Source organism: Rhinopithecus bieti, unplaced genomic scaffold (genome assembly GCF_001698545.2).
Source record: "Rhinopithecus bieti isolate Rb0 unplaced genomic scaffold, ASM169854v2 scaffold_70550, whole genome shotgun sequence".
NCBI lineage: Eukaryota > Metazoa > Chordata > Mammalia > Primates > Cercopithecidae > Rhinopithecus > Rhinopithecus bieti.
Window position 1 is genome coordinate 712,480 of NW_016826791.1, and position 19,569 is coordinate 732,048.

Genomic DNA, 19,569 nt, shown 5'->3' on the forward strand with positions numbered 1-19,569 from the left:
AAAAAAAAAAAAAAAAAAAGAAATTTTATTTTTTTGCCCAATAATAAAAAAGATTTGAATAAATTATGATATACCAAGATAACAGAAGAGCTTCCATGTAACAAATCATTCTAAGCAACTATTTGGAAAAAAAGGGTAAGGAGCTTTAAGCAACATCAAAAAGCCATGAACTGGCCAGACGCAATGGCTCACGCCTGTAATCCCAGCACTTTTGGAGGCCGAGGTGGGCGGATCATGAGGTCAGGAGTTCGAGACCAGCCTGGCCAACATGGTGAAACCCTATCTCTACTAAAACTACAAAAATTAATCAGGCGTGGTGGTGTGCGCCTGTAGTCCTAGCTACTCAGGAGGCTGAGGCAGGAGAATCACTTGAACCTGGGAGGTGGAGGTTGCAGTGAGCCAAGAGCACGCCACCACACTCCAGTCTGAGCAACAGAGTGAGACTCCATCTCAAAAAAAAAAAGCCATGAACTTAGAGAACACAATCCAGAACCCTGAATTATTTCCCAGGACACACCCGACCCTCCAGCATCTGAGCCCTGCCTCCCTCCAGCCTTGTCACCTTTCTGCAGGGACCACTCTAGTACTATGCCCCCATTTCCCCAAACCCTATCACAGCCCTTACTCATGTGCTACCGCCAGGACTTGTTGACTTATTTGCCTCTCCTGCTAGACTCTGAGCCCTGAGAACTCAGAAACTACTACATTTGTTTGCTTCTTCCAGGGCTCAAGATGGCATGTAGCAAACAGAAGGTGCTCAACAAATGTCTGTCAAATGACTGACCACATGCATGAAAAGCCTTTGATGGAACAAAAATAATGAAACAGAAAAGTGAAATGAGCAGTAAAATTCTTCACTGATTTTAATTCCTGTTTGCCACGAATCCAATCAATAAACATTTAGAACAAACTTATACTCAGGTTATTTAATTAGCACCCTACTCTCCTTCCCCAGGTGATCTGAAATGTTAGTCCAACAGCAAGCTCTAGGACTCTGTTGGTACATCTCAGACCATGTGGCTTCACATATAACACAAGTGGAAATCTGTCTCAAGTTTCCTAGTATGCTGAATAAAAGGCTACACTGGGAAATAGGAACACCATCCTCGTGACCTCTTACACTGACACTAAAAACATCGTGTTGTTAAAATGTATTTGCAAATCTGATAAGGCACATACGCTGCATTCCTTGTGTCTGGCACATCTCTGTGGTAGCCCAAGCGGTTACTGATAAGCATATTAAAAGCATGTTTCTGATAGCCCAAGTCTCTCAACTCCTGATCGCGTTCATCAAAAATCATACCTGCAAAAGAGTGAAGTGAGCGAATTAAATCTAGAAAGTATCACCAGTTACTGTTAATGATATTATGATCTTAAGAAAATGCTGACTTTGTCCTATTATAATCTAATATCTCTCTTCTCAAACTTAGGTTATCTCCAGGTTGAAGTCAAATTCTTGTCAGTCTAGGTCAAAGCAAGTGTGTCTTAAACATAAACACCATCTGCTCACAAGCCATAATCTTTTTTTTTTTTTTTTTTTGAGACGGAGTCTCCCTCTGTCATCAGGCTGGAACGCAGTGGCACAATCTAGGCTTACTGCAACCTCCAACTCTCTGGTTCAAGCGATTCTCCTGCCTCAGCCTCCCAAGTAGCTGGGACTACAGGCACATGCCACCACGCCTTGCTAATTTTTGTATTTTTAGTAGAGACGGGGTTTCACCATGTTGGCCAGGAAGGTCTGGATCTCCTGACCTCATGATCTGCCCGCCTCAGCCTCCCAAAGTGCTGGGATGATAGGCGTGAGACACCACGCCCGGCCACAAGCCATAATCTTAATAGTTTATTATATTCAAGAGAAAATTTACCTGCAACAAGGAAAATTTTTTTATAATTTTCCATTAAAGCAATAGATTTTAGAACCCCAATGGCCCTCAACAGGCCTCACTTACATCCAAGTTTTATAGCAGTCTCTCTGCAGAAAAAGGCAATTGATAAGCTTTTCTATAAAAAGAGTTTCCCAGGTCAGACACAACGGCTCACGCCTGTGATCCCAGCACTTTGGGAGGCCAAGGCAAGAGGACTACTTGAGCCCAGCCTGGACAACACAGCAAGACCTTGTCTCTACTACAAAAAGAAAAATTAGCCAGGCATGGTGGCTCACACCTGTAGTCTCCATGACTTGGCTACTCAGGAGGCTGAGGCAGGAAGATTGCTCGAGCCCAGGACATCAAGGCTGCAGTGAGCCACAGTTGTGCCACTGCACTCCAGCCTGGGTGACAGAGTGAGATCCTGTCTTTTAAATTAAAAAAAAAAAAAAAAAAAAAAAAAACCTTCACAGTTTCTGGTTTAACTGTCAGGGAATTCCTTCACAGGCCTAATCAAAGTCACTGTGATATTAGGCAGGGTGTGGTTGCTTATGCCTGTAATTCCAGCACTATGGGAAGTCAAGGCGGGCAGATGGCTTGAGGTCAGGAGTTCAAGACCAGTCTGGCCAACATGGCGAAACCCCATCTCTACTAAAAATACAAAACAAAACAAAACTAGCCAGGAGTAGTGGTGCATTCCTGTAGTCCCAGCTACTCGGGAGGCTGAGGCAGGAGAATCTCCTAAACCCAGGAGGCAGAGGTTGCAGTGAGCCAAGATCGCACCACTGCACTCCAGCCTGGGTAACAGAGCAAGGCTTTGTCTCGAAATAAATAAAATAAATAAAAGTCCATTGTTTTAAAATAGTAGAACTCTGTTCCTTTAATACAGTGCATGTTTTATGAATATCTAGGTGTAAAGGGATGAGATATAGAATGCAGTGTTTCCGGCCAGGCATGGCTGCTCATGCCTGTAATCCCAGCACTTTGAGAGGCCAAGGTGGGTGGATCATGGGAGGTCAGCAGTTCAACATCAGCCTGACCAACATGGTGAAACCCCTTCTCTACTAAAAATACAAAAATTAGCCAGGCATGGTGGCACACGCTTGTAACCCAGCTACTCGGGAGACTGAGGCAGGAGAATCGCTTGAACCTAGGAGACGGAGACGGCAGGAAACCAAGATCATGCCTCCAACTTGGGTGACAAAAGCAAAACTTTGTCTCAAAAAAAAAAAAATAGAATGCAGTGTTCCCCCAATTGATTTGAACCCAACTAATGTCCCTAAATCCACTTTGAGAAACATTTCATCTTAATATGCCTTCTCTCTGAAACTGTTTCAACTGCAGTTCATCCTTTTTAAACACAAAACAACAAACCTCCACTAGCATTTTATACAAGGAGAGAAACTCCAGAAGAGAAGACACTTTGGTGATGACCAAAACATAAAATAAATAAAATTAAAATTGCTTGATACCTAGCACCCAGAGCAGAGCCTTGCACAAAGAAGAGTCTCAATAAATACTCCTTAATTCAACAAGTATCAGAGGGTGACCTCATGCTGAATACTGAAAGAATCATGTTCTATTATAGGTCTCTTGATGAAAAGATGCCATATGAAAAGATTGTTTTAGCTTACTTTTCTTACTTCCCTGCTCAAATAAAATTGTAGCCAAACCTCAATTAACATGCCAGAGGACCCTTTTCGATTAATTTTATAATTAATTTCAGATCAAATGAGAAAATGTTTTTAATTTTAAATTTATTGCTAATTTTCTTTTTTTTCTTTTTTTTCAAGACAGGGTCTTGCTCTGTCCCCCAGGTTGGAGTGCAGTGGTGCCATCGCGGCCACTGCCTCCTGGGCCCAAACAATCCTCATAAGTAGCTGGGACTACAGCCATGTGCCCCCACACTCAGCTAAATTTTAAACTTTCGGTAGATACCACCTAGGCTGGTCTTAAACTTCTGAGCTCAAGCAATCTACCAGCCTCAGCCTCCCAAAGTGCGGGGATAACAGGTGTGAGCCATCACGCCTGGCCAATAATCTTTCTCAAATGTACCTTTTCATAGGTTCCTTTCCCTGCTTGTCCATTAATTCTCTACTCAGAAATCTGCATACTTTTAACTACTGCTATATTAGTTATACTAATTCCTTCTATATTAAATTTATTTTACATAAGAAATTTTGGATTTTTCATTTAACTGTGATAATTATGCACATAACATAAAACGTACTATTAGAGACATTTAGTACATTCTCAACGCTGTACAACCAGCACGATTATCTAGCTGCAGAATATTTTCAGCAGCAAAGAAGAAAACCCTATACGCATTAAAACAGTTATTCCCATTCTTCCTGTTCCCCAGTCTCTGGCAGCCCCTAATTTGCCCTCTGTCTCCATGGACCTGCCTATTCTAGACATTTCACATAAAGGGAACCCTACAACATGTGACCTTTTGTGTCTGGCTTCTTTCACTAGCATCATGTTTTCAAGGTTCATGCATGTTGTAGTATGTATCACAACGTCATTCCTTTCTCTGTCTGAATAATATTCCATGGTACGGACAGACCACACTTAGTTTATCCCTTCATCAGTTGATGGATATTTGGATAACATGTTGTCACCTTCTGTCTACTGAGAATAGTACTGCTATGAACATTGAGTACAAGTTTTTGAGCACCCGTTGGTAATTCTTTCAAGTACAAACCCTGGAGTGGTACTGCTGGGTCATATGAAAATTCTACGTTTAACTTGTGGAGGAACTGCCAAACTGTCTACAGTGGCTACACTATTTTTCATTCCCACCAGCAACGTGTGAGGGCTCCAGTTTCTCCACATCCTCACTGTCGCCTGTTACTCTCCTTTTTAAATTTATTATTACAGCCCTCCCAGTGGGTGTGAGATGGTTATCTCGTTGTTTTGATTTTCATTTCTGTAATCACTAATTATATTAAGCATCTTTTCATCTGCTTCTTGGCCATTTGTATACCTTCTTTGGAGAAATGTCTATCAAATCCTTTGCCCATTTTAAAATTGAGCCATTTGTCTTTTTATAATTGAGTTTTAAGAATTGTTTAGACCAGGCACAGTGGTTCATGCCTATAGTCTCAGCACCTTGGGAGGCCAAGGCAGGCGAATGGCTTGAGCACAGGAGTTCGAGACCAACTTGGGCAACATGGTGAAACCCTGTCTCTACAAAATATACAAATATTAGCTGGGCACAGTGGTACACCCCTGTAGCCCCAGCTACTCGAGAGGCTGAGGCAGGAGGATCACTTGAGCCAAGGAGGTTGAGGCTGCAGTGAGCCGTGACTGCGCCACTGCCGTCCAGCGCAGGTTACAGAGCAAGACTCTGTCTCAAAATGAAATAAAATTACAAACAAGCATCCTTTATATATTCTGGATACTGAACCCTTATTAGAAATATGATTTACAAATATTTTTTTCCCATTCTGTGGGTTGTCTTTTTTCACTTTTTTTTTTTCCTGAGACAGAGTCTTGCTCTGTCGCCCAGGCTAGAATACAATGGCACGATCTTGACTCACTGCAACCTCCACCTCCTGGGTTCAAGAGATTCTCTTGCCTCAGCCTTCCAAGTAGCTGGGATTACAGGCACCTGCCACCACGCCCAGCTGATTCTGTATTTTACAGAGATAGGGTTTCACCACGTTGGTCAGGCTGGTCACAAACTCCTGACCTCAGGTGATCCACCCACCTCAGCCTCCCAAAGTGCTGGGATTATAGGCGTGAGCCACTGTGCCCAGCCCTTTTCTCACATTCTTGATGTGTTATGTGATGTACAGAAGTTTTTTATCTTTGATGTAGTCCAATTTATTTTTAAAGTTGGAAAGTCTGAGTCTTACAACTTTTGTTATTTTTCCAGACTGTTTTGGCTATTCAGAGCCTCTTGTAATTCCATATTAATTTCAGGATAACCTTTTCCCCTCTTTACAACAAAGACCACTGACATTTTAATAGGGATTGCACTGAATCTATACATTGCTTTGGGTGATATCTACATCTTAACAGTATTTAGCATTCCACTCTATGAACCTGGAATATCTTTCCATTTATGTAGGTTTTCTTTCTTTCAGCAATGTTTTACAGTTTTCAGCATACAAATCTTGCAGCTCCTTGGCTAAATTTATTCCTAAGTGTTTTATTACTGTTGATGCTATTGTAAATGAAATTGATCTCTTAACTGCATTTTCAGGCCACTCATTGCTACAGTATAGAAATGCAACTGTTTTTTGCCTGTTGATCTAGTACCTGCAACTGCCAAATTCATTTATTACCTCTAATAGGTTTTTTTTGTGGATTCTTTAGGATAGTCTTTAAGGAATTTAGTTTTTCAGTTAGGCAGCTGGAGTTTGTTATTCAAGTATCTACAATTCTCTCCCTACTTCTTTCAAAAGCAAATACAGAATCTATTCAAAATGGTAAACCCAGTATTACTTCTTGATAAAACTTTACCAAGGTAACTATAAATAAATAAAAGAGCTAGATATTTTCCCATTAATGCTTTAAAATGTCCACTGGCTATTTGAAAAGATTTATGAAAATTGGTACTTTATGAAAAATGAAGTGGCAAGAATCACATCTCTATAAAAATATTTATAAATGAAAACTGAATTAGATATTAGCTTGTTTCCTCATAAAAATTATTACATACTTTTGGACTTCCTTTAGTTAGGAAAATCATAATCCATAAGAACTGAATTTTGTTTCTTTGAAACTATGACGACAGTGAAAACTCTATTTAACATTCTTTCACATTCTAAGGTTCTCTCAATCTCTCAAATATCTCTTTTATTTTACTCTTAAATTACCTATTATTTGATGTTTTTGTGACAAGATCCAAGTTCTTTAAGTTTTAACGATAACAAAAATTGCTCATTTATCTCTTAAAATAAAATTTGTCAAAATCAATACACTAAAATTGCAGTATTCAAAGGCATAGACAATAGAGTCTTGCATCCAAGTTGAAGAGAATATAATTTTTTAAGAGGAAAAAGAGCTTTCTATTTTATACTAAGATTTAATAAACTATATTATATATACATATATTTTTTCTAGCACCTTAGTAATTCTTGTTAAGTGAAAATCATATTAGATGTAAATAACCCCAGCTTATTTTTAAACTCAGTACTTTATGTTCTGTATTAATTAAATGTACCCTTAAAAATAAGTTAAATATAGTCAAGGAAACTTTCAACCATTTCTTTCCCTTATTAACAATCCTAGCAATTGAAACCTTCTTCCAGAGCTGGGCACGGTGGTGCATGCCTACAGTCCCAGCTACTCTCAAGGTTGAGGTGGGAGGACAGTTGAGCCCAAGAATTCGAGGACAGCCTGGGCAATATGGTGAGACCCCATCTCTTAAAAAAACAAACAATAAACAAACCCCTTCTCCCATAGGTTCCATTTTCTTTCTAGCCTTTTAATTTTCTTTTCTTTTTTTGTTTTCTTCACTGGACCTTGTTTGTTTTCTCATAAAATACTGAAGTCAGAACTGGATAAATTAGAATATAAATCCCCACTGACACCCCTCGCAGAAACCACAGAACTTCAGCTAGTTCACAAACAAAATAAATCAGTGTGGGAAAAAATGATGCAGCATTTCTAATCTCCTAATTAATCTAATTAATCAAACTTCCATTGATTAAATACATCGATATGGCTGCTGGTAAACATCATATACTTACCTAATTCAAAAGAGAATTTCAAGTGGCCTTCTTCTGGATCTTCAACATGACTGTCTATCACATCATCGATTTTGTTTGCTTTGAACTGTGGCTCAAGTAGTCGACTTGGGCCTCGAGTGAAACGAGGATAGAATTTTTTTGGAGATGGTCCGCGGGGCCCAGACCCCTTGACGGGCACATTCTTAAGTGGCTGAGTCACTTCACTGAAGTTAAAATAAACAAAAAGCAAAACTGTCCAGGTCGCAGATGTAAAAAGGCACCCATAACAGAAATACCGAACTGTGACACTTCCCATTATAGACCTAGCATAGCTGAAGGGCCATTTTCAATTTCCTAAAAAAGAAGAATAAATATGTTAGACACTTCAGCACACTTTTAAATCATCCACCAAATACAGAATCATTGTTTTCCAAACCAACAAGGAGGACCACTATGCATACAGTTAACAGAGATTGAAATACAAGAAGATATATGGATAGTACTGAGTTTTTAAAAAGGGTTCAACAATGAAAACCTCAGGCCTGTGGGTTAATGCTCAGAGAACCAATGGCAGTGAAATAGCTGATCTATTCATTTGCCCATGTTAATGGATACTTCTTCACCTTTGTTCTGGACTGCTTTCAGTTGGGTAATTTTTCTCATCAGGTTATAACTTTTCACAAGGAAAATAACAAGTACCACATGTATCATAACAGGACAACTAAAGTCCCTTCCAACTATACAACTGCAAGATTCTTTTTTTAATCCAACGATCTTAAAATCTATTATTATAAATAAGCAACTCTAAGCAACTCTGGCCAGGCACAGTGGCTCACGGTTGTAATCCCAGCACTTTGGGAGGCTGAGGTGCGCGGATCATTTGAGGTCAGAAGTTCAAGACTAGCCTGGCCAACCTGTATCTACTAAAAATATAAAAATTAGCTGGGGGTGGTGGCAGGTGCCTGTAATCCCAGCTACTTGGGCGGCTGAGGCTGGAGAATCTCTTGAACCCGGGAGGCAGAGGTTGTGGTGAGCCAAGATTACACCACTGTACTCTGGCCTGGCAACAGAGCAAGACTCTGTCTCAAAACAATAAAAATAAATATAAGCAACTTAAAAAAAAAAATAGTTCTACTTTCCAATCAAAGGTTATGCCTGCCCTAGCGTCCACTCTAGATCTAAGTTATTTTCAAATAAAGAGTTCAAGTAATTATGTTCCCTCACCTATAAAACAAGGCAGGAAGAACTAAATGTGGCACCGAACAGCAATTTTTCCTTAGTTTTTTTTGTTTGGGTTTTTTGGTTTTTTATTTTTATTTTTTTTTAAATTTTTTATTTTTTATTATCTTAAGTTCTAGGGTACATGGTGCTAACGCATAGGTTTGTTACCATGTGTAATACTTGGCTGTTGCGTGCTGCACCATCAACGTCGTCAGCACCCATCCAATTCTCATTTATATCTTGTATAACTCCCAGCAATCCTCCCCCCCTTCCACATGAACGGCCCGGTGGTGATGTTCCCCTTTCCCGAGTCCAAGTGATTATTGTTCAGTTTCCACCTATGAGTGAGCCATCGGTTTTGTTTTCTGTTCTTGGATAGTTTTGTCTAAGAATGATGTTTCCAGCTGATCCCAGTCTACAAGGACGCAAACTCATCTTTTTATGGCTGTATAGTTTCCAGTGGTGTAGATGTGCCATCATTTTCTTATCCAGTCTGTTCACAGATGCGACATTTCGGTTTGATTCCAATGTCTTGCTATTGGATAGTGCCGCAATAAACATACGCTCGTGCATGTGTCTTATAAATGATTTATAATCCTTGGATATACCAGTAGTGGGATGGCTGGATCATAGGGTACATCTAGTTCTAGATCCTTGAGGAATCGCCATACTGTTTTCCATAATGGTTGAACTAGTTTACAATACCACACAGGTTAAAAGTGTTCCTATTTTCTCACTCCTCTCCAGCACTTGTTGCTTCCCCCCTCCCGGACTCTCTTTTAATGATTGCCATTTCCTAACTGGATGTGAGATGGTACTCTCATTGTGGTTGATTTGCATTTCTCTGATGGCGAGTGATATGAGCATTTTTTCATGGTGACCCCCCCCCCCCCCATCTGTTGGCTGTATGAATGTCTTCTTTTGAGAAATGTCTGGTTCATTATCCTTTGCCCACTTTTTGATGGGGTTGTTTGTTTTTTTCGCAAGATGCCGAATAGGAACAGCCAGTCTCCAACTCCCAGCCGAGAGACACAGAAACCCGGTGATTTTCTTCATTTTCACTGAGGTACTGGTGCATCTCATAGCGAGAAGTGCCGACAATCATGGCTGGCACTCTGCAGCCGACGCGAGAGCTGAAGCAGGGCGAGGCACCTCCCTGAGAAGGCAAGGGGGAAGGGAACCCTTTTCCTAGCCCGGGAACTGAGACACACACCCTGGAAGGTCGGCCGTAATTCCACCCACATACTCGCTTAGCAAACGGGCAACTAGACGATTGTACCCACCACCTGGCCGGAGGGTCCCACGGCACGGAGCCTGCCTAATTGCCTGGCACGTAGTCTGAGATTCTAGGAAACGGCGCAGCGAGGCTAGGGAGGGGGCGCCCGTCTTGCTGAGGTTAAGTGAAGGTAAAACAACAAAACAAAGCGCTGGGAAGGAAGCTCGAACCTGGTGAGCTCAGGCACTCCAGAAACTGCCTGTCTCTGTAGACTCCACCTGGACAGGCACAAAGCAGCAGAGGCCTGTGCAGACACAAACGACTCTGTCTGACAGCTTTGAAGAGAGAGCAGTGGATCTCCCAACACGGAGGTTGAGATCTGAGAACGGACAGACTGCCTGCTCAAGTGGGTCCCTGACCCCTGAGTAGCCTAACTGGGAGACATCCCCCACTAGGGGCAGTCTGACACCCCACACCTCACAGGGTGGAGTACACCCCTGAGAGGAAGCTTCCAAAGTAAGAATCAGACAGGTACACTCGCTGTTCAGCAATATTCTATCTTCTGCAACCTCTGTTTTGTTTTTTTTTTTTAAGACAGAGTCTTACTCTGTCACCCAGGCTGGAGTAAAGTGGCAGGATCTTGGTTCACTGCAACCTCTGCCTCCCGGATTCAAGCAATTCTCCTGCCTCAGCCTCCCAAGTAGTTGGGATTACAAGTGTGTGCCACCACGCCTGGCTAATTTTTGTATTTTTAGTAGAGATGGGGTTTCACCACGTAGGCCAGGCTGGTCTCAAACTCCTGACCTCAGGTGAGCTGCCCGCCTTGGCCTCCCAAAGTGCTGGGATTACAGGCCACTTATTTTTCCTAAACTTTCTGATATCTGATCTTCATGGAGGCTAATACAATTTCCTAAGAAATTCTTTCTAAGGAGCCAATGCACATATAAAATCATCTCACTAAATAGACTTAAGGCAGAGAAACCATATAAGCAATGTAGATACATAAGAAAACTGCACAGAAATACTGCTTTTAAGTTACTTATTTCTACAGCATGAAATAATCTTAAAAATGGTATTATCGGGCCGGGCGCGGTGGCTCAAGCCTGTAATCCCAGCACTTTGGGAGGCCGAGACGGGCGGATCACGAGGTCAGGAGATCGAGACCATCCTGGCTAACACGGTGAAACCCCGTCTCTACTAAAAAATACAAAAAACTAGCGGGGCGAGGTGGCGGGCGCCTGTGGTCCCAGCTACTCGGGAGGCTGAGGCAGGAGAATGGCATGAACCCGAAAGGTAGAGCTTGCAATGAGCTGAGATCCGGCCACTGCACTCCAGCCCGGGCGACAGAGCGAGACTCCGTCTCAAAAAAAAAAAAAAAAAGGTATTATCCCCAAAAGATCAGGACAAAGCAAATCGGCATCAGTAAAGCACTACTGGAAAAATCAGGTTCTCTTGTACAAGGTTATGCCATGAGCCTAGAAGATGGTAAACAGTTCTGTTTCTTAACTGTCTGCCAACCAAGAACTATTAAGTATTCCATTACAAGTCAATTAAAAAGTAAAAAAACAAAACAACAGTAACATAAGAAAACAAAACAACAGTAACATACCAAAACAAAACAAAAACCCAACCAAACAAAAACTCCCACCAACAGTAATACCAGAGGCATGGCTGGAAATGACAAGAGTACAAAGGAAAATCAGGCGCCAATGAAAGCACTGCTATGTTAGCTGCAGGCACTTTTAAAACTAAAGACATAAACAGAAAAACACAAACACCTGAAGTAGAAGAAAACGTTCTCTAAGTAAGGAAGCCCATGAGAGCAAAGGAAAAGACAAAAAAAAAAAAAAAAAAAAAATGCAACGTGCAACAAAATATTGCAACAAAATGTACAGAGCAGTGACATTTAGGTGAAACAGACATTATAACTCCCTAAAATGCTTGCTTAGGGTTAGACAAAGAGCAAGTAAACAAACAAGAAAGCACTGCTTCTTCCAAAGGCCATGAGATCCTAAAGTTAAAGACTGTAACTGGACAGGATGCTCTGAATCCTGGAGGAACTAGGCACCTAGGGAGCCAACCCCTTCTTCAACCACACAGCAAGATTCACACTTACAGGTTGTTTTCCTCAAACCACTCCTGGCCTTCCCACTTCCACCATGGGCTGCTTGGCCCTCACAAAAGGGAACCACCCAAAACAGACCCTGAAGAAAGCAAGGGCTGCTCCATTAGCAGCTATGAAAGATGGACACTGATGTGGTTTCTCACATTTTCTTTAGCCTGATTCCCACTATCATGTTGGACCATGTCCAACCTGCCTCCAAATGTCTTGGTTAGTGTTCCTGCTGTCACCTTTACCTAAATTCCACATAAGGAACTTTGCCCTACCCTCAATTTCATCATCATCCAGGACGGATGTGATGACCTCTTCACTTCTAAGTTAAAACCTCCTCTGCGGCTGGGTGCGGTGGCTCACACCTGTAATTCTAGGACTTTGGGAGGCCTAGGACCTGAGGTCGGGAGTTGGAGACCAGCCTGGCCAACATGGTGAAACCCCGTCTCTACTAAAAATACGTAAAATTAGCTGGGCGTGGCGGCAGGCGCCTGTAATCCCAGCTACTTGGGTGGCTGAGACAGGAGAAAATTGCTTGAACCAGGGAGGCAGAGGTTGCAATGAGCCGAGATCGCACTGCATTCCAGCTTGGGTGACAGAGTGAGACTCCATTGAAAAAAAAAAAAATCTTCCTCTCCAACCACAACACTGACTCCTCAGCTGCATCTACCCCTATGTCTTCAGCCTCATGACAGGCAAAGTCCAGGCACTCAGCCCTCCCCACTTTCCTTATGATTTAATTCCATTTCTGTCTCCAGCTATACACCCCGTAATGGCTTTACTTCCTTCTCTATCCAGCTGCGAACACTGTGTTAAATAACGTTTTAGAAAGTGGTAAGTTCTGAGGAGAGAAAATAAAGCAGTGAAGAGCAAAAAGGAGAAGGTGTGTGAAGCTTCAGGAAGATGGAGAGGGAAGGCCTCCCTGAAAACGTGATACTTGCGTCAAGACGTAAACTAAATAGTGAGTACGGCGGCTATGTGGGGAAGAGCTATCTGGGGGAGGGTGGAGTAAGAGCAAAGGCTCTTGAGGTGTGGTCAAAGAGCCACATGCTGTGACCAAGACAAGTCCACCGAAAACCAATGCTAACAAAGTAACTAGAAACGTTACAAAATGTGCAAATGAACACTACAGAGATTTCTACAGAACTAAGGAGTGAAAATACAACTTTTTAAAAACCCACAGGATATGGCTAAATGTATAGCTTTTGATGCCTATATTAGAAAATATGACCACAAACTATGAATTAAGAAAAATATAACTGAATAAACCCAAGGAACATAAAATAATAATAAAAACATTATCAGGAATTAATAGAAAATGAAGATAAGACAACAGAAGCCAAATGCTGGTTCTTTAAAAGATCAGTAAAATTAACAAAATAAAACTGCCTTTGCAAAATTATGACAGTAAAAGAAATCCGACATAGCTGACCTCATCTTGCTTCTGACCTCCCAACTGTCCCTGGTCACTCCTGGGTGTATAACTTTAGGAGAAATGTGGTTTCCAGGTTAACTTAGGAGCAAGGATGAGAACAGCCCCTCCCTGCAACTAGCCCCTTTCCTTGATCAGGGACTGAAAACCACCTTTGTAAGCAAGAATATGATAATGGGAACTGGAAGGGCCTAAACTCCACTGAAATGTAGGTGTAGTTTCTATAATCCCTTACCGCTCGGGAGCATGCGGCCAGACGTCGCAAAATTCATGACTTCCTCCATCGTTCCTATAGATAACATTATTATTGTAGAACCTGCAGAAAGTAAAAAGTTCCTCTTCAAAGTTTCCCTTCTTGTTAAAGAGTAAATCGTGTTAGAAATAATAGTTTCTTTTAAAGACTAACTTCCTTTAAGCCTCTTTATGCTAATAACTCTTTGTTAAGCCCTATTCTACGTAGCTGTGAAACATGCTCATAGGCACACAGTACATTCTACGTCCTTGTACCTTCACCAAAATATTTGTGCTGGACATGCTCATAGGCACGTTCCAGCTCGCAGCCTATGCCCCTTCCCTATTTGGCACAAGCAACTTCCTCTTTTCCTTTGTCTTTCCATTACTTTTACCTATTTAGAAAAGTTTTAAACTGTTAGCCAATCAGGTTTTAATTTAGATTCTGCGGTCCGGTTCCAGCCAATGGAGACAGGACACAGTAGCAGGAACAGCATAAGGGATAAAAATTACTTCCTTTGTTCAAATGTGCTCTCGCCATTATTCCATCTGTGATGAGCACCCTTTCTGCAGAAAATAAAGACTGCTTTGATAAGAGAATTAAATTTATATTCGAGTGCTATTTCTTTATGGCACCAGGGAACGAACATTTTACATATAGCAAACCTGGATTGTTTTTTTGAGATATCTTTCATACGGATCCTACCCAGGTTTGTGACTCATGACTCAACTGGTCCCAGAGGTGAACTCAGTGCACAAAGACTGTTTTCCACCCCCCTATGATTTCATCCCCAACCAATCAGCCACACCCATTCCCTAGCTCCCTGCCCACCCAACTGTCCATAAAAACCCTGAGCCTTCAGGAAAACGGATGTGAGTGATAAGCCCAGTTCTCCTGCCTGGGCCAGCTTCACGTGAATGAAGTTCTTTCTTGCCTGCAATGCTATGGTCTCAGGGTATGATTTTCTCTGTGGAGTGGGCAGGAAGAACCCATCGGGCAGTTACACAAACACTGGCAAAACATATCAGAAAAATGCACAAATAAGACAACAACGAGAAAGAGGCGTAAATACAGACACATTTAAAATAGGGGTACTGTTTACAAATTCAGGTGAAATGATCAAATTCCTAGAAAAACATAAATGCACAACACCAGCTCTGGAAAATCAGGAAGCTGGATGCCCTATAGTCCCTGTGAATGTTAAACTATCATAAAAACATTTCTAGGTGATTTTAAAAGTGAGTTCTACCAAGTATCTAAGGAACGGATGATTTTAGGTAGATGCAATGGCCTTCAGAGGACAGAAAATGAGGAAAGATTCTCCATGCCCCTTTCTGAGGCTGTTGCCACCCTGACACCAAATAAGGGCAGCTTAAGGAAAGAATATTACAGACAATCTCAGAGAGATCACAGAAATCTTAAAAAAAAAAAAAAAAAAAAAGCCCTGAAACCAACCATGTTTTTAAAAACTGAATATACCATGAATAAGTTGTATTTACTTCAGGTACTCAAAGTTGGTCCAATATTTGAAAAACCGTAATCTACCACCTCCATAAATGAAAAGAAAAAAAACACATGGTTTGATCAATGGAGATAAAGAGTTTATTACAATTCAACACTCAATTCTTAACAAACTAGGAAAAATAGGGAAATCCTTGCCTGACAAAGAGCATCTCTAAAAATCTTGTAACAAGCATGATACTAAACAGTGAAACAACAAAACCATTTTCTTTAAAAATAGAAGACAAAGGTTCCCATAATCACTTGTATCACGCTACCTTAAATACAGTAACGGAGGGCAGTAGTTTCAAAATACAGAAATCCTTGGAGTATTTATTAAAACTACAGATTCCCAGGGCTTCACGCCAGCTATGCTAAATGGGAATTCCCAGAGGTTACGTTAAGGAATCTTTAGCTTCAACAAGCCTCCAAGTTAACTCTGATGCACAGCCAGATTTGGGTATAATGAAAAGACAAGACTGAATTCTAATCCCATTCTGCCATATATCAGTCATGCAACTTTGGAAAAATTAGCAGATTTTCTTAGCCTCATTTTCATCAACTGTATTCCAAGTTAACGACATTGTCCATCTTACTGGATAATCAGAATGAAATGAAATACTCAGAATTACACAAGGTAAAATATGTAAAGTGTCAGATACAATGACTGACACACAAAACACCACCCTTTGCACTGAACCAAGACAATCTCCACAAGGACTGTGACTTGCTTTTGCTGTTTGTTTTCTTGTTTAATGTTTTCCCTTCACTTACCACAATGAATAGCCCACAGAAAATGCTGAAAAGTATCTATGGGATGAATATAGTAGATACTGAACAGATATTAATTTTTTGTCATTAGATCTAGACTTAACTTATAATATCAATGGTAGACATGACCACCCATCTGTTCCCTACAAAGACCTACAAGTCCCTACATAATCTGTAATTATCTCCCTGAGCACTTCTCCCACTACCTTCTCTCTGCATTCATTTTGTCCTAGACACACGTCTCCTTGTGGGTCAAACATTTCAATTATACTCCATTACGGACTACGCACTGGCTCTTCACTCAGTCTAGAACACTCTTCCTCCCAGGTAATTTCATGATGGCTTCTTTCACTGCCATTGAATCTTTGCTCAAATATCATCTTCTCAATAAGGCCCTACCAAGATTACCCTATTTAAAACTTCAACCCAGTCACTAAACATTAAGCTGGTCTTCCTTATTCCATGGAATTTATCACCTTCTTACATATACATAATTACTTATTCACTGAGTTTATTATTTATTGTTTATCTCTCCCATACCAGAAAGTAAGCTCCAATAGGGGAACAGCTTTTGTCTATCCCTGGAGGTTATAATAATGCATAGAATATAGCAACAATTTAATAAGTATTTGTTAATAAATGGAAAAATATTTGTTAATAAATGAAAAAATTACTGTAATATGGTCATGCTTGCAAATTTCTAAACAAATCTGTTACTATCTTGTTTGGGCTAAGCAATACCTTAATACTATGCATAGAGGTCATGACCATCTTATTCAACAATAGTATAAAAACTAGCTCAGAACAACAGTCATGTTTATTTTTGGAAAAGGTACAAGAAACAACGCAGGAATTTATTGTCCAATTTCAAAACTTAAATAATGGTCTTTGTGATAAAAACAGGCAGACTAATCTTACAGAATTCACTGACAACAACAAACAAAAAAAATCCGGGAAACTACTTTCCTTAGGTTCCCTCTTGGCTACCTGCCAGCACCTAAGGGCAAAATGAAAAAGCTTTCTGCTCAAAGACCTCACCAACAGGATTTGAGCAACTCTGTCCAGATTCTTCATGGAATAACCACCCCGGCTCATCCGATCCGCAACAGCTCAACATCATGATCCCTTGGTTTCCTGAGCTGTAAAATATATTAACTCTCAACAACTCTATCAGGCAGATGTTATTCTTTTTCCCAGACCATATTATAATTCTTTAGAGAGTATTTTTTACAAAGTAAATCATAATACTAAATTTAAAAACATCCACATTTGGCCGGGCGCGGTGGCTCAAGCCTGTAATCCCAGCACTTTGGGAGGCCGAGACGGGCGGATCACGAGGTCAGGAGATCGAGACCATCCTGGCTAACACGGTGAAACCCCGTCTCTACTAAAACTACAAAAAAAAAACTAGCCGGGCGAGGTGGCGGGCGCCTGTAGTCCCAGCTACTCCGGAGGCTGAGGCAGGAGAATGGCGTAAACCCGGGAGGCGGAGCTTGCAGTGAGCTGAGATCCGGCCACTGCACTCCAGCCTGGGCGACAGAGCGAGACTCCGTCTCAACAAAACAAAACAAAACAAAACAAAAAAAACCCACATTTATAAAATCCCATCATTTCTTTTATACAATTAAGGAGAATGGTGTTCAGAAGCAACAAAGGCACTATCTGTTTTCAGATAGGTCGAGAAGTTAGGGCCAGGCGAACTTTGGGAGGCTAAGGTGGGTGGATTGCCCGAGATCTGGAGTTCAAGACCAGCCTGGCCAACATGGTAAAACTCTGTCTCTACTTAAAAAAATACAAAAACTGGGCCGGGTGTGGTGGCTCACATCTGTAATCCCAGCACTTTGGGAGACCGAGGTGTGCCAATCACAAGGTCAGGAGATTGAAATCATTCTGGCCAACATGGTGAAACTCTGTCTCTACTAAAAATACAAAAATTAGCTGGGCGTGGTGGCACGTGCCTCTAATCCCAGCTACTCAAGAGGCTGAGGCAGGAGAATTGCTTGAACCAGGGAGTCAGAGGTTGCAGTGAGCCGAGGTTGCACCACCGCACTCCAGCTGGGCAACAGAGCGAGACTCTGTCTCAAAACAAAACAAAACAAAACTAGCTGGGTGTGGTGGCACATGCCTGCAATCCCAGCTACTCTGGATGCTGAGGATTTTCAGCATCGCTTGAACCCGGGAGGCAGAGGTTGCAGTGAGTCAAGATCATGCCATTGCACTCCAACCTGGGCAACAGAACAAGACTGTCTCCAAAAATAAAAAAAAGAAGCCAACACCCAAATATGAAGGAAATGCAAAGAAATCAGATGTCTATTATTCAATAAATTTCTCACCTGCTTAAGAAACTAAAACATCCAAACAAAATCAAAAGCTAAAATCAAAATCTAAACTAATAATGAATGAATAATGAATCTAGTATCTACACAACAAAATCCTTTTGTTTCATACTGTTTGCTATCCCTTCTAAAGGCAATTACCATGCCTTTAATATCCAAGTCTGAAAGCCTTTGAAAGGACAGTCAAAGCAAGTATCTCAGGTTACTTAAGGCAAAACAACTAGTCACAAATTCTTTCAATCATAAACTTGAATAGTTAACAGGGCCAAAACTTCAGCAGTTAGACATCAACTCATACGTTCTTCAAAGTTAAATGAATAAAGGCTAACCAGTTGTGAACCTGAATTTATTAAATTGAGACAAGTCACTATGGTTTTACGTTTTTCTTCAGTCATGGTCTGGTAGCTGCTCAGGGATAGGTGCCTTATAAGCTGAGAGGTGGGTTTTTGCCAGGGAGGTACAACAGTACAGGAATGGGGCAAGGTATATACAGTGGGATGATTATGACAAATCACAGATTTAAGCCAGGGAAACAGAGATATGAGGATGTGGAAGTATGAGGCAAGAGGAAAAATGTGGATAGGCCAATGGATTAGAGGTCCTGGTGTGGCTAAATAATTGCTGGAGTTGTTACTAGACAGAGGGAACCAGAAAGATGAAATGTCATGGCTGGAAAATGAGACGCTCAACATTGTGATTTTGGAGGGGGACAATTAATGACAGCAGAATCATCCTTTACAGATATGTGAACCCAATATATCCCAACAGACAATTTGCCTGTAGGGTAAGCACTGCTGTACTTACCATAAATGAGGCCCCTGAGGACAGGGCTCATTTCCATCTTTTCAGACCCATATGCTTAGCACAGTGCTTAGTATTAACAATTAATACATACTTGTTTGTATAATTTTTGAAGTGTATTTCTGTTCCAGAAAAGGTTAAAGGACATTGTTTACATTCTGTGCAATGGGAAAGCTTAGAGAAGAGTATACAGTATACCACATCCTAGGAAATGAGTGTTTATTGTGAAGGAGAGGCAAGAAATACGGCTAACCAGTTTAAGCAGTTTCATTCGAGGGTTTCCTTATGAAACAAACTACTCAACACGCCAGCAAAAGTACCAAGTCTTCCTCTTAGTCCATGATTTCTTTTTTTTTGTTTTGTTTTGTTTTTGTTTTGTTTTGAGATGGAGTCTTGCCCTG

At 41.1% G+C, this 19,569-nt stretch overlaps 1 protein-coding gene across 3 annotated transcripts in view; it reads right to left on the minus strand.

The window, feature by feature from the left end:
- Positions 1-19,569, minus strand: part of GALNT11 (polypeptide N-acetylgalactosaminyltransferase 11) — an 86,559-nt gene that overhangs the window by 20,101 nt on the left and 46,889 nt on the right. For 2 of the 3 annotated variants that reach the window (XM_017863667.1, XM_017863668.1), the window contains 2 exons: positions 7,568-7,900; positions 1,180-1,303 (listed from right to left, as the gene is read on the minus strand). In XM_017863667.1, the coding sequence (XP_017719156.1) occupies positions 1,180-1,303; positions 7,568-7,862 (419 nt within the window). In that variant the 5' untranslated portion in view covers positions 7,863-7,900. Of the gene's footprint in view, positions 1-1,179; positions 1,304-7,567; positions 8,070-19,569 lie in introns of those variants that run through there. The other variant, XM_017863666.1, reaches the window with a different exon arrangement.